A 15,639-nucleotide genomic window follows, 5' to 3' on the forward strand; every position below is an offset into this window, starting at 1 on the left:
ACTTCCCGAAAGTGTTATCTCATCGTGTGGTAGGATTCCCTGTCTGTCAGGGCTGTCATGGACTTTAGGAGAGACAGCAACTCTCAAAAAGTCAACTTCAGTCTTGGCACTAAGCCGCCAATGAGTTAGCCTATGTGTGCCGTGCCTGACTTGGGTGTGTGTGTGTGGGGGGGGGTGCCTTGATGCCTCCCAAATCCTGTGTCTGAGGTGCGCAGTCCCAGGCTTTGGGACACACGTGAGAGTGTCAACTCCTGGGATATCAACTGACCCTTTCAGGGAAGACCCTGGTCCAACTTTTCAGCGTTTTAAAGCCATCCCTGCCCTGACAACTTTAATGGTTGTCCGAGGCCAAAGCAGGGGGCTATGTGGAAGTCTTTTGATTGCAAAGTACCCTGGCAGAGTTTGGGGGGATAAATGCCACGTTAACACAGAGATAATGACAGGCTATTCTGCATGGGAGGGTCATTCCACTTAATAGGCCGCAGGTAGAGCCAGGAAGCCAGCCTAGGAGGCCAGAGGAGCAGCGACAAGCATCTGGCAGCCAGTGAGCTAGATAATTGTCCCCTCTACACAGAGACTAATTGCCCATTACCCTCAGACTGCCCTATCGATAGCGGTCATTAGACCAGAAAACCCCTCTGCACTGCCCTGTCCTTTGGTAAGACAGGAGCAGCATTGGTCTCCCAGGTCTCCCAGTTTGGTTTGCTCACAGAGATGCTCCCACAGGCTGTGTGAGGGGCAAGGCTGGGGACAAGCGGCGTGCGGGATGCCTGAAGGCCGACCTACCGAGACTGGAAACCAAGGGGACTTTTCTAACTCTGAGGTTCAGCCAAGGACAGCACAAGTCACCCAGTGCGTCAGGTGAGGAGTGCGGAGTGTGTAGGCAGCAGGGGGAAGAGGCAGACATGTTTTGGTCTCCAACTCCATAAACGGTTTGTTGTCACATCTCAGTGTTTTAAAGTCAAGGCCCCCTTGGATCTTCGTTCAGTTCCTTTAGGAATCCTCCATTGTTGCCCACAAAATTACATTTTCCATAAATAAAAAGGATATATCTTCATTCAAAATGCTTCATATGGAATATTAATATTAGAGGTAATAGAAGTATCTCTAACAAAAAGAATTGCAGCAGTCTAACCTGAGAACCTTTGGTTGCTATCTATTCCCTCTGCCTGGAATATCCTTCCCCTAGATATTTGTATGGCCTACTTACTTACTTCACCCAGGTCTTTCTCTAGATTGCCCCTCTTCAGAGACGCTTTCTCAGGTGTATTTCAAACACACCCTGTACCTCACTACGCCTTTATACTACATTGCAACGCACCTCAAACACTCCTCAGTTTCTCCTCTCAAAATGTGGCCGCGCATAGCTGCTTCGTCTTCATATCTCACTGTTTCAGAATCAAGTGCCCCCTTTTAACATGGCTCCATTCCTTCAGAAATTCTCGATGCTGGCCCACGAAGAATGGTGGTTTTCATAAGTAGCAAAGATATGACACTCTGAAGATGGGCCTGACCTTCTCAATGGCAGTGACCAATACAAGATAGAGGTAACACGGCGTGACCTGGCCCTAAGTCATAAGAGCCTTGCAGTCTCTGCCTTCACAACCTACGAATCCTCACTCCACGTTGTAAGGAAGCCCAGGCTGGACTCATGGGTGAGCTGTGTGAGCTATGTGGAGAGGTCGAGCTGACAGCCAGCAGCGAGGCAGCCAGTAAGTGCGTGAGGCTTAGCCCGACCCCTCCTAGTAGGCTCCTTAGCCCTTGCTGAGCCTCCAGGGACTGCTACCTCCTGGATGAGCCCAGGGGGCCCAGCCAGGCCATGGACTCACAAGCAACAAGAAGGTGCTATGTTAGGACACTAAGTGATTTGAGTGTTTTTTATGTCACAAGAGACACCCTCATGTCTTTGCCTTCGGAACTTATTGGCACATGACATATTTATTTTCTTCCTACCCAACCAGAACAAAAGCTCCTTGAATGCAAGAATCTTGTCTGTTTCACATTTTAAACACCAGAATAATATCTGACGCAGAGCAGGACCTCAACAAGTATGTGTTGAATGAATAATTGAAAAGCTCTAAATAAGCTTAATAATTTTTTTTCCTTAAAAATCAGTAAACTCATGAGAATTCAGGGTATTTTGAGGCACATTCTTGAGATTTTTTTTAGGTCGTTGTCAAAATGACACAAGATAGTCTAGAGTGACAGTGAGGGTCACCCCGAGCCACAGAGACCATGGAATGTGTCCTGTGTGGCTTTGTTCTCAGAGAGCACTTACACAGCTCATTGGACCCATGTCCAGGCTGCCAAATTGAGTGGTTCCAGTTCTCCTTGGCAGTTTTTGGTCAGGAACTTTGCCAGGAGTAGACAGACAGCAGGAAAAGGCAAGCAAACTAGAAGGCTATTTTTACAGAGAAACGTGGGAGAAGAAAAGTTGTATAAATGTCCAAAAGAACTCGGCAAACTCCTTACCAGTGAGGTGGCTGTGCTGGGATGTCTACATAGATTTAGTGACCTGAGAAGTCGCCACACTCTAGCTTTGTTTGGTGCCATGTAGATGGAATCTGGCTCTAGTTGTCCAGGGACTGTCCTTGTAACCCTCTCTGCACCCGATGGATTCAACTCAATGCAAGAGACACCAAGAATTCTGCTGGGCAGAGTGGAAGATAGAGAGATGGAAAAAAGCACATCTGTCTAGACAAATGCAAGTGCTGTGGAATAATGCTTTTGTACACTGGTTTAATAAAACACTGATTGGCCAGTAGCCAGGCAGGAAGTATAGTATAGGTGGGATAAGCAGACAAGGAGAATTCTGGGAAGAAGAAGGCTGAGTCAGGAGATGCCAGCCCACAGCCCAGCGAGCAGCGTGTAACGGCACACAGGTAAAGCTACGGACCACGTGACTACATATAGATGAACAAAAATGGGCTGAGGTTAAGTGTAAGAGCTAGTCAATGGCAGTTCCAAGCTAATGACCAGACAGTTTATAAGTAATATTCAGCTACACGCATGAGCTAGGATGAGCTCCCTCAGTACAGTGCTTCAGGTCCTGGAGAACGCACAAAGCATCAGGGCTGTCGCACTGGAGAGACCACACCTGAAGGACTGACTGTGTGGGAATGGAATTTTGAACTAGGTTTGGAGAACACAATTCAGAGGAGACGGAACATTTTGGAGAGAAGTGAGTGGTGTAGCTCCACTGAAGCATGTGGAAATATGTAGAGGGAAGGGACGCTGACCCTCATGGATTGCCACTTACTGTCCCTGCCTTCCGGCCATAGATAGATAGAGAGCTCACTGTGGGGCTTTGACTGAATGATGCCCATCCTCCAACAGTCTGGAGAGATGCGTTCTCTTCCTACACCCTTTTCACCAGTTGAGGGAAGTGAGAAAACATACCATTTTGCTTAATCATCAATGCCTAGCAAGTGACTCCTGTGGAGATGACTGCCTATTTGCCCCAATTCCTCCTCCCTTTGTTCTGTAATTGCACTGTCCAATACCACAGCCACTGGCCACATGTGGCTATTTAATTATAAGTAAACAAAATTTTAATCTCAGTTCTAGTAGCCACATTTCAAGTGTTCTATAGCAACATATGGCTAGCAGCTATTGTATTAAAAACGCAGATATAGAACATTCCTACCATTACAGGAAAATCTATTGGATGGCCTAACAGAAAATAATATCCAAAAACATAGTAAGAGTATATTTCCCAGCTTCCCTTGCAGTGGGTGTGGCTACATGACCAGATTCTCCCCCAGGAAGGTAGGCCAAATTTTTATCTGCCTTTTCTCACCCTGGTTTTTATACAATACCAGGCTTTTCTCCTCCATGGTCTGTCTATCTTACCATCAGCTAAATGCTCTAGAATGGCAAGAACCCAGGTTCCTGAGTCACTGTATGGAGAAAATGTCACATCCCGCCCCCGCCCCCCCAAATTCTCCTGGAACTGCTACATAATCTAGGAAACAAACAAACAACCACCCCACAAAACAAAACAAAAACAAGCTTCTACTGTGTGAGCCATTACACACAGCAATTTCGCCTATCTTAACAAATCTGGTATCACAGCTAGGATTTGAACCCTGATGGCCAGAGTCTGGAGTCTACACTCTTAATTACTACACATCTGCCAGAAAGAGCTTTTTAAAACACAAATCTGACTCGGTCACTCTCCTACATTGAAAAGTCTAAAAGGGCTTTTTAGCAAAAAGACAAAACAAAGCCCAAATTCCTTAATGTTGCTTCATCTGCATTTCCAACCCTGCATGTGTTTTCCTATCTTTGTGTTTTTGCCGGGACCACTCCTGCCTTCAGCCTGGAATGCCCTTTCTCTCCATCCTCAGCTGTGGAAGTGTTACTCATTCTTTGCAATTGGGTTCAAATATACCTTTCTCCATGGACTCAACCTCATCCCTACAGTTAGAATGAGTCACTCACTCTCTCAGCGGTTTTCTGGTGCTTTCTTCGTCAGTAGGCAAGACATTCATCGGTGATGATGATTGTCTTGGTAATAATAGTCATTACTGTGGAAGGGTCATGCTTCTTGGAGGTGTGTATATATTAATCCATTCAATTCCTGCCATTCCCTTGGAAGTAAGCACTGTTATTGCCTTCATTTTGGAGATAGGAAACTGAGCACGAGACAGGCGGTCATTTGGCCACAGCTGTGCATCTCATAATGTAATAGCTGGGATTGGAGTCCAGACAGGCCAAGAGCACAGTGAGTTTATCTGCATGTATACCACCCCTCCATGAGGAAGTTGGTGAGGTCAGGGAGCACCTGAGTGCTATTTTGGATACCCTGTAATCCAGGTACAGGGCTACATATGTGAATGTCCATTGGCAAAGATTATCATTTGAGACCATTGCACAAGACCACATGATGGAGACCCCTTTAGCCTTGGGACTGGCTGGTTCAGGGCAGCATTCCAGCCCTTTGGGAATCTACTCTACCCTTGGAAACCACGGCTTAGTCTGACCCTTATGATGCTCTAAACTTCTGATAGAAAACTCGTCCGTGGGTCTATGGCTTTCTAGTCCATTATCTTTAATAGTCCCTAGAATCATCCAGAAGCCCGAGAAGAGTTCATTGTTCTGTTCACTCCTTGCAGGAGCTAAAAGCAAATGGGGAAGGGCTAAGTTTAAAGAGAAACCATCCCCATCTCCACCTGGAGCTTGGTCTGGAAGCTGCAGCTGCCCGTGACTAATCCTCCCCTTCACCTGCTTAGCGGTTTTCAGCCAGATCCAGTCACACGGACGACAAGCCTGTGTAGTTGGTCAGAGCATCTCAGAAGGCCACCCAAGCCCTAAGAGGCTTCAGGACCCGCAACTCTAGTCCTCTCCTTTCCAGCTGGGTACACAGAGTGTCCAGCTCCTGAGATCTCTGGGGAGCCTTGCTGCGGGTCAGTGGACACAGCTGGTAGGGTTTCATACATCTTCTTCTTATTGATGAGGGAACTGGAGCTTGGAGAGAAAAGGTAAGTGGCTGGAGTTCTTAGAGGCAGACCGCAAACCCAGGCCTTTTAGCCACTGGCTTAAAACACTTTCTCGACCAACCAACGTTGGATCCTGGTAAGACTAAGAACAGCAGGGCTCGGAGAGAAGGAGAAGGACGAAATGGTGAAGGGGAGGGGTCTATAGGACTTCCTTCGGGTGTTCATAAATGTGCAGCAGCCAAATGATTATTATGTAGAGGCCATGTGTTTGTTTGTGGGTTATCCGAGTGAGAGTAGGAAGTTGTCGAACTTCTATTTACCAGCCACGTCACCTTGGTTTCTTCAGCGTGCTTCTTGCCCTGAAGTTGAGGCTACCCATTGCAGATGCCTGGTCACCTGGCCCAGAGACCGACCCACAGCAGCTGATCAAAGAACCCCAATGCCTTTTGCCTCCTCCTTCTCTAGACACAGCACACGGGGCACACACTTCCTTCCTCACACACTACAGTTGTAGGTGTTCAGGTTGCTCTCTACTTTTCATAGCAATTAAGAAAGATGAATTACATTAATTGGGATTCCACTTACATTTTATTATCAAGACTAATATTTATGTTTATTACCAGATCTCAGATAAGGGCACATGGGGAAATGTAGGTGAGCCTGGCTCCATAGTATGAGGCACGATGCACAGCCATTTTGGGTAAACTGTAAACTCTGATCCACTTTATCTCCCAAGGCCTGGAATAAAGGCGAGCAAGCACAGTGAATGCATGTCTTAACTGCTCTTCCCACACCGCAGATGGAGCACCTGTCTTGACTCCTACTACACGTGCATGGTGCGGATGCCTGCAGAGCCAGGAACCAACACTTTATGACTAATAGCATTGTTTCACCTTCTAAACAGCCTACATAAAAGGCCACCCATTAATAACTGCAGCAATTAGTAAAATTGTCATCAGTTTCTATTGAGAGACCCAGGCACGCCCTCCGTCCACCTACACGCTCTTCCTTGCCAGTTGTACATTCAGAATATACCCGGAGCAATAGCAGGCTGGTTTTAACAACAGAAGCTGGTCTTTCATAGTGAGATTGCTTGTTTTCCTGATCTAATGAAACACCTGGGTTCGCAGAAGCCTGGGCTTGGAAAGGAGATAAAAGGATACAGTCTAATCAGCCCCCACGGCAGGAATGAATTCCAAGATTCTGGTGAGATGGGAATCCAGTTTTTGCTTGGACTGTTCTCAATGGTAGAGCACTTGCTGGGTTTGCTGGCTGTCCAGTGCAGCCACTGTGGGGCTATTCTACACACTGAGAAAAACTTCATCACCCTGAATCTAAACACTGCCTTCCCCACCTCCCTTGGCTCTTACTGCTGGCTGGAAGTTCATGCATCCCATGTCTATCTAACAAAAGGAAACATCACACCACACCCAAGGCTTCTCCCTGGGTCTTTGAATCACATGTTATAGGCACTCATCTCCCTCACCTAGAAAGCCCTTGTCACTCTGAAGATGTCATACCCACAACAGGATCTAGTCTTCTGGTTTTGATCAGATTCCTGAGATAACCTTGGGTACCAGGGTCCTCTTAATGCAGAGCACCTGAAGGTTCTAACATCTGACCTCAACAGTCTGAAGATTGAGGGACCATTGCAGTGAGCAAGGCCCACATCCAGAGCACATCAGTAGGTTAGAGCATGGGACATCTATGGTAGCTACTGGGCATTGAGGACTGACTAGTGGATACTTAAGCCTGAAGTTCAGGAACGAGGTCTGGGTTGGAGTTGTTAGCAAACTCATAGTATTAAAAGCAACGAGAGCCTCTGGGAATGTAGACTCTGTAGAGTCTAAACAGAATCGGCCCCTGGGTATGGTATTGCTAAGGGCTTGGAATCCCAAGGAACGGAATGTGAGCAGTACGTTAGTGATAAGGGGCTTGAGACTCCTGGGCTAGAATCCTCGAGTGTCAGTGACGCCTACCTGTTTGGACGGAGCCTGCAATGGGTTCTGGTGCGTAAGAGAAGCTTAGTATTCGTGGGATGGTTGAGTCCATGGCAACAGGAGCAAAGGGAGTGGTGATAATTGATTCTTTCCAGCTCTTCCTTCCTCCAGATATGCAAAGGCTAGTCTTCCAACTCCTTGGTTTCCTCTCCCTGGCATCTGTTAAGGATCCCTGGTGAAGCTCTCCACCCCTTAACCTCCCGTCCTTCTCCATTCCAGACCAGCTGGCTGGGGTTCCTGGGGGAGTGAGGGGTGGAGTGGAAGTCCAGTGCTGAAGGTTTTGCTCCCTTGCCAGCAGGGAGGAAGGGGCGGCAGTGACAGGAGGCGACCTTGGCTACCCCCAACGCCAGGGCGATGGGAAAGGGAACGCCGTGCTGGGAAGAACTATTAATAACTCGTCATGGTCACAGAACGCAAGACAAACTCATTGGGCAGCTCAATTTTCTGCCTGTTAAAAGTCATTAGTGGTTCTGCGGGGGAAGCCAGAAAAAAAAAGTTTTATATGGAACAATAAATTCCTCTATAAGCCACAGAAGCCCACAAATTTGCAGCTAATAAACCCACAAATGTGAGATGATTAAGAATGGGAGAGGAAGGAGTTCCTTGATACCCTGCCTCAAGAGGCCTTGTGGTCTGAGGAGCTGACGTGGGGCCAAGAGCAGAGAAACAGAGTTCTGATCCTGCCTCTTAATTCGCTGAGTGGCCTTGGACAAGTCATTTACTCTCTGCCTCCATTTGTCCATTGTAACAAGAGGATGCACGGTTCCTGCCTGTCTTCCTCAACAAGTGTGGCGGGGGGGTGGGGGGGTGGGATGGGGGGGCAAAAAATGAGATGTGAGATGAACTAGCTATTGAATTATTAAGGAAATTCTAATGTTCCTAAATATAAGATATTCATGTTAGAACTGGGATAAGCTGGGCAGGGTAGCTCACAACTGCAGTCCTGGCACTCCAGGAGACTGAGGCAAGATGATGTCTGTGAGTCTGAGGCCAGCCTAGACTAAACAGACAGACCCCGTCTTGAGACAAAGTGAACAAAACCAACAGAAACCAGTGAAGTGACTTGATTTGCCTTGAGACACAAAACCAGAAAAGAGCAAGCTATATGGCTTAGGTGATTGCCGCCAAGCCTAATGAATGGAGTTTGCTTCCTAGTAACCAAATGGTAGAATCAAAGGACCTACTCCTGAAAGTTGTCTTCTGACCTGAACATGAACATTTGTATACACACACACACACACACACACACACACACACACACACACACACACACACACACTAAAGAAATACAATAAAATTGAGAAAGGAAGAATGAAAGGAGTCAGAACAGATGGATGTGGTGACACATAGCTGTAATCTTAGCATTAGGGAGGCTGCTATAGGGTGATTGCAAGTTCAGGGCCAGCCTGGGCTACACAGCAAGATCCTGTCTAAAGAAAGGGAGGAGGAGAAAGAAGAAAGAGAAAGGTCAGCAAAGTTCAACTAGACTTCTGCACACCCTCTGTCACGGAGCTTGCTGGGAAGGAACCGTACTATCTGAACTGTATTCCCCAAAAGATATTCCCAACTCAGTCCTAACTGCTGGCACCTGTGAAGATGACCTTGGGTACAGCACCTTTGCAGAAAGAATCTAGTGATAGATCTCCAGATGTCAGCCTAGTTAGCGGGGCAGGCCCTACATCCAATGATAAGAATTTTTATAAGAGAAGGCACAAATAAAGCTCTGTGAGGATGGAGGCGGAGGCTAGAAGATGGCTCTACAAGCCAAGGAATGCCAAGGATTGCCAGGACCCATCAGAAGCTAGGAGAGAAGCAGAAAATATAGACGGCCCCAAACCCCACAGAAGTAGCCAGTCCTGCCAACCCCTTGATTTTGAACTTCTGACCTCTAGAAGTATGGAAGACTAAATTGATGTTTTTGTTAAGCCACCAAGTCTGTGGTAGTTTGTCACGGCAGCCACAGGAAACTGATACAGTAGTCCTGAGTGCCTGAGAATTCTGACTCATCATGGTAATGAGTCACAGCATGGGGGCACTGTGACATGATACCTCCCGGTAGCACCCTCCCTGCCACCTTCAGACACATTCCAGCCAACACTAAGTGGTGAGGAGGAAAGGGAAAACCAAGGTAAGGTGGGCACCTCTGGTGCTCCGAGTGCTGCTCAGAGTCACCTCATTTAATGTGAACTTTGCAACGCCCTCTGGATTGTAAAACGTTGGCCTTGTTCTCTGCTTGTGACAGCTGACGCTTTTTGAGAGGTCAGGTGACTTGAACGTGCCCCATGCTGATGGCAGTGTCAGGGTTTGAATGCACGTCTGCTGATTCAAGTCTGACCCTTGATCTTCTCTGGAATGCCCCAAGCCCTGGAAGAGTCTTGGTGGAAATCTGCCTGACGTTCTGTTCCAGATGAGAGGCTGATGGTCAGCCCAGTGCTGAGGAGTGGCCAGACATTTTCACGGCCAATTCCGAGTGAGCTGAGAGCGAAACCTGTTGATATTTGTGGTTTCAATGACAAAGAGACAGGAGTGCGTTTTCTAGCCACAGCTACTGTTGAAATAAGAACGTCCTTTGGAAACATCACTGGGATGTCAGTAGAGGATGCTTGACAGGGAATGCACCATTTTTTTTTACTTTAGGGGGGAATTCTATAACGGTCTGCCCTGCCCGCCACACTTCCCAGTCCCGTGCTGAATGCTGGTCCTGATTAGAGAAGGAGCTGAGCCAGGAGGCTTCTGTTCTCACTCAGGCTCAGGCTTTCTTCCAGAGGGAAATGTCCAGTCAGCTCGGGCTCCACTTGGGCCAGATTTGTCTAACAAGGTCATAACAAGGCCCAAGATCATTACCTGGGCTGGAGGAAGTGGGGTGCTATAGTTCAGAGCATCCCGCACCCACCCTCACCCTAGGTTCTGCTAAGATACAGGCCTCAAGTTCCCAGACATGGAGAGTCCCATCCCCATTTGTGTTAAGTATACAAGTCAGGACTTTGAACACTGTTGGTTGTCAGGCTAGCATGGCTGCCTGGGTTCCCCAAACTTGAAATCCCAATGATTGACCAAGGTGCCTTGGCACTTGGCTTCATGGAGAATCTTCCTGAAAGTTTTTTTTTTTAATCTGAATTTCTTTTATATCCCAACCTATATAACTATGGAGTCCTAGAACTGACCTGCCCTTGAGGCTACTAATGCCTTTAATGGTCTAACATGGAAAGAAGACGTGCTACTCTAGAGATGGAGAATTAGACCATCTCTGTTTTGGAATTTTCCCAAAGTGGTGGTCACCCTCACCGTGGGAGATCCAAGGCCTGTGGATACAGGACAGAGCAAGCCTGGTCTGCCTGTGGCTGAGGCTTCTTGGCAAGGTTTGGAATGGTGACGACCATATTGGGAGATGCATCCCTTCGGGCGATACCAGGCTCTTCAGAATGCAGCATGGTTTGTTGTTAGGAACTGCCTGATTCTACCCAGCAGCAGAGGGCATAACAGAGTCCCACCCGAGACTCTACTCAAAGCCTCTTTAGAAGAAAGAGTGTGTGGTGCGTGACTAGTTTGCCCTTTTTCTGTTTGGTTTTGTTTGAGGCAGAGTCTCATGTAGCACAGGCTAGCCTTGAACTCCTGAGCTTTCTGCCTCTTACCTTCTGAGTGCTGGGATTACAAGCAGGTACCACCACATCCTGCTGTGGCAGCCTCTTGCATTAGTGAAGAAAGCTGGGCTCGCAGAAGTGAGAGCCTGTGCTTTTCCGGCCCAGCCTGCAGAAGGGCAGCCCGGCCTTCATTCCTGAGAACCCAGGAGAGGCTGGGTGACACAGGTGCATTTTGTGGGGTACATCTGTGCTGTGCTGATGTGAGGAGGGCAGTCTGCCTGGAGAGAGGCCGGCCGAGGATGTGTGCTGCGTGGTGTGTCCTGGATGTGCCTAGTCTGGGCGCCTGTGTGGCCACGCAGGGACGTGCCCGCACCTGGCCCCTCCTCCCAGGTGGTAAAGCTGGGGGCTGCTCTCCCTCTGAAGAGAAGGCAGCAGAGGAGCCAAAACCACAGCCCGGATTGTGGGGGTTTGATCTTCCCTCTGCTGCCAGAGATGAGAGAGGTCTAAGTGGCAGAGATTTACAGGGCCCGAGGGAGAAGTACCCTTCCAGCGAGAAGTACACATGAAAGCTCCTGAGAAATAGCCAAGGCTGCTGAGTGCGCCAATTATGCAACAATTAAAAGCCTTGACTATCATTTCTTTCCCCTTTCATTCCCCAGCCGCTCCTCCTCCTCCACATCTGCCTTCCCCTGCAGGCTCCCCAAGAAAATGCTCTGGGGAACAGAAGAGAAAGAACATCCCCCCCCCTTTTAATTGGAGATCAAAAGTTGGGAGTAGGGCTTGCTCTTCGAGGGTGGGAGGACACAGGGTGTCGTAGACACGAAGCCTCAGAGGAAGGGCTGAGGAAGGAAACGGGAGAGGAGGGCATGGTCCTCTCTATCTACCAGTCTCTGCAACGACTTTGTATAACCCGGTGACATTATGTTACAGATTAGCAAGACTCTCGAGTAGGCAAATGGCTGAGCTCACGCAGCTGCGGGAACAGGCAGTGTGGGCTCCCGGCTGCTTCCTGCCGAGGGATTAACCGCTGGGCTTTTTGGTCTCCACACTGTAAAGAATGGAGGACTTCTCCTCATCTCTTCTTGGTCTTGGCTTTCCCATCTGCAAGGTGGGCATAGCCTGGGGGCCTTGTGTGTTGAGGCCAAGAAAGATGAAAGCGTCAGGGGGTGCTGAGCGGCAGGCCTACTCTATAACCCAGCCAGCCGCCGCTGAGCCAAGTGCCCCGCACAGCAAGACGGGGTGGCTAATTGAGAAAGAGTTAGGCAGGGTGCCCCGAAAGTGAAGAAACAGCTGCTTGTTGGCTTTTGTGAGGTGCCAACCCACACCCAGGATCTGTGCCCCCATCCTCACCTGATTTCCCAGCAGGAGCTAAACAGCCCCACATTCCAGGGTGGATGGCGGGGTCGGGGGTGGGGGGTGGGGGGTGGGGGGTGGGGGAAGCTTCCTCCCGCCCTGCTGTTGAATCACAACTCCCAGCACCACCCTGGAGCTGAGCTGCTCTAGGGAGTCTCCAGAAACCTAGCACACAGTAGGTTCACACCCAGTTCACATTTGACCAGATGATAGGGAAACAAGACCCTCTCCGAAGGACTTCTGTTTCCTCGTCAGCACCCTGGTCTGCTCTGTGCACAGTTGGGGAGGTTGCCCTGGGAGGAACACTCTGCAGCCTTCCTGGAAGCGAACTTTCTCTTACGAAGATTTAGAGGACTAGCCTGGCCTGTTCTAACTGTCCAGCCGTCAGTGATAGCTATGGAGGAGGAGGAGCACATAGTCTAAGTTCCTACAGTGGTAGGAACAGATGTGAACGTTCCCGAGTCCAGGCCGGGGCATGCTGCCCCGCACTACACTTCTTGGTGTACAGTTGGCGAAACGGTCTGACTGCCAGGAGAGCCGAGCCCAGCTCTGCCATTTCTCCTGCTACCAGAAAGCAGGAGCCGTGTTCCTAGGAACCATCCCACAGAAAATAAGACGTGACCTAGGCATGAGTCTCTCGTCTGTTTCCCCACACCACCACAGATTCTGTAGCCAAGGCCTCTTGGGGTAGACTTTACACAGTGGGTTGGTTTTTTCCCAGCATGTTGCTTCCCAGTCACAGCACATCTTCCAGACTTGTATCCTCTGCTGCTTGGATTCCTGAGACTCCCTCACCTCAAGAGCAGTCTGGGGGAAGGGTCTTGAAAATGGGGGCTTGCTTCTAACTGGAGAAGGAGCTTCCAGAGGACCTGTGATCAACTCCTGATGTCCTAAGCCTTTCCCCACCCTCAGTGGCTCACACTTGTGGTGTGACCTGGGGCCCTTCTCTCCCAGAGCATCCAACCCCATGTCCTGCACCAGGTGGCGGTGGCAGCCAGTTCCCTCAGGGGAGCTGAAGACCCCAGCTGGCATGGCCAGGCCCTCTTGCAGAGGCTGGCTGATTGTTTGCACAGTGGGGCCCACTCAGCCCACTCAGCGGGGGCTGGCAGGCCTCCAGAGGAAGTGATGGGAGGGCTTGGGTGCATTCTGACCTTCGCTGAATTCCTGGATGATGATGTGTGAATAATATGGCTTTTTGAGAGTCAACAGCTTGGGTGCTTTTTATAGGCGGGCTGAGGTGCTGAACGGGCCATCTCCCCATTAATCACTTAGCTAGTTAGATCAGCTGGCAAACAGTCCCAACATTATTCTGTGGTATGCCTCTCCCTTCTGTCAGCAGCCACCCTTAAGGAGACATCAAAACTGCCATCAAGTCAGCCCCAGCCCTACCCCCAAGCCTTCCAGTCTCCAAGACTCATGTCCTAATTCCTCTGACTTATGCTAGCTGTTTTCATGTCTGTGCATTATTTGATGTCTCTGCTGCCAGGGGCCCCACGCTCCCGCTTCCTCCGCCACTCGGAACCACCGCAGAGCACCCCGGACCCACCTGAAGGGAGAAGGAATTTATACTGAGCTACATCTCGGAGCTCAGTCCCAGGAGGGGCACATGGGTGACAAGCTTGGGGCCCGATCACACCCTGCTGGCCCTTCCTAAGCCCCTCCCCAGCCCCCCCCCCACACACACTCTAGTTACAGGTGTTATCACCAAGCAGGCTAGGATTCCAGCAGGATCTCCCACTCACAGTGTCTCCAGATTGTGCAGCCCCTCGAAGCTGTGGGTCCCCACATGCTGGATGCGGTTGTTATGGAGATGCCTGCGTGGGAAGGAGAGACACGTCAGAATGTGTGGCACAACCTCAGGGCCAGCCAGGGCAGATGAGTGTGCACAGAGCAGCAGGAGTAGCCAAGTGGACAGACAGAACGACCTCAGTGGTCTAACCCCTTCCCTCCAGGGACAAGCAAGTCTGCCAAGACCCACTCCTGAAGCCACAATTGCCGAGGCAGGACCGACCACGGGTCAGAGACCTTTTTAACCTTCCTAGTGAAGGAATCGGGAAGAGGAAAGGCCAGGCCACGGCTACAGCCAGCTCTGACTAAGCACGGGGAGAGAGGCCTGATGTCATAGGGGCTCACATCCGAGGCTTCTTTTCTGGCCCGGCTCCGTAGGACCCAGCCAGCCTGACTCAGTGGCCAGACGTTCATAGAGGAGCCAGCAGCAAACCGCTGCAGACAACGTATAATTAAAGGCTAAGCTTTGTTACAACTGGAGGGAGCTGTGGTCGTGCTGAGAGAACTGGGAGGCTGGTGAGGCTGAGGCAGCAAGCAAGGCCTGGCCGAGGTGGCCATCCTCAGCGGGGCCTCGACAGGCGGTCTGCGTGAGCAGAGAGAAGGGATTCCAGGCGGAGACGGGAGGCGGGAGGACGCATGGGCTATCTGTCTGTGCAGGCCTTGGCAAGCACAGTTGTGAGTAGAAACGGGGAGAGTTTGGGAGAGATTCCCAAGGTCAAGAGTTCACTGAGAGTAAGACAGAATTGCCTTCTGCCCACATGTAATTGGTCAAAAATAATCAAGCCACACTCCACGACACCTGAAGCCTCACAAGGAGCAAAACGTCAAGAAAGGCATCCAGCCTTGGGTAGATACCCTGAAGACCTGTGGCCAAACAGTTTGGAAGTCTCCATCAGTCCTTTCTCCAGAGAACAAACTGATGAGAAAACAAAACCTGACATCGCTCTGTAAAAATAAACCCTAGCTTGTGAGAATTGACCATGCAAATATTCTTGCTTTTCTTCCCTACTCTGTCTTCCAAAGGGAGCAGGTGACAGAGAAAGAAAAACCAAAGCTTGAGGCTACTTTCTGAGCAGGAAGTCGGAGGTGTTAGCCCCGGGCACTGGGGTAGAGGGAGTGAGCGCTGCACTTAATACACCAGGGCAGAGAGGGCAGCCTAGGTGGTCTACCCAAGACGGGCCGGCCACCATCTCAGAGCATGGTGCCTCTCCAGCCCCCCCCCACACACACACACCGGGGTACAGAAAACGGGACAGAACCCACTTCTATGGACTTCACCCACACACTACATACAGCTTGGAGGGGAAAACCAAGAGGGCCTAGGGATGATGTGTTAGACCAGAGCTTTGTGAGGGTTCCAGAGGAAAGAAATCACAGGGTGACAAAGGAAGAGGATGGTAAGGGACAGCAAAGTTTCAAGCCCTGAGGAAAATACAATTAAGGCTGAGTGTGGTGGTGAAAACCTGGAACCCCAGC

The 15,639-nt window shown here is 49.8% G+C and overlaps 1 protein-coding gene across 4 annotated transcripts in view; it reads right to left on the reverse strand.

Annotated features, from left to right (window-relative positions):
* Positions 1 to 15,639, reverse strand: part of Lgr6 (leucine rich repeat containing G protein-coupled receptor 6) — a 122,540-nt gene that overhangs the window by 23,824 nt on the left and 83,077 nt on the right. For all 4 annotated transcript variants that reach the window (XM_042258196.2, XM_042258192.2, XM_006982452.4 and 1 more), the window contains one exon: positions 14,118 to 14,189. In XM_042258196.2, coding sequence (XP_042114130.1) covers positions 14,118 to 14,189 — 72 coding nt within the window. The remainder of the gene's footprint in view (positions 1 to 14,117; positions 14,190 to 15,639) is intronic.

The sequence above is a fragment of the Peromyscus maniculatus genome, chromosome 11 (assembly GCF_049852395.1).
Source record: "Peromyscus maniculatus bairdii isolate BWxNUB_F1_BW_parent chromosome 11, HU_Pman_BW_mat_3.1, whole genome shotgun sequence".
NCBI lineage: Eukaryota > Metazoa > Chordata > Mammalia > Rodentia > Cricetidae > Peromyscus > Peromyscus maniculatus.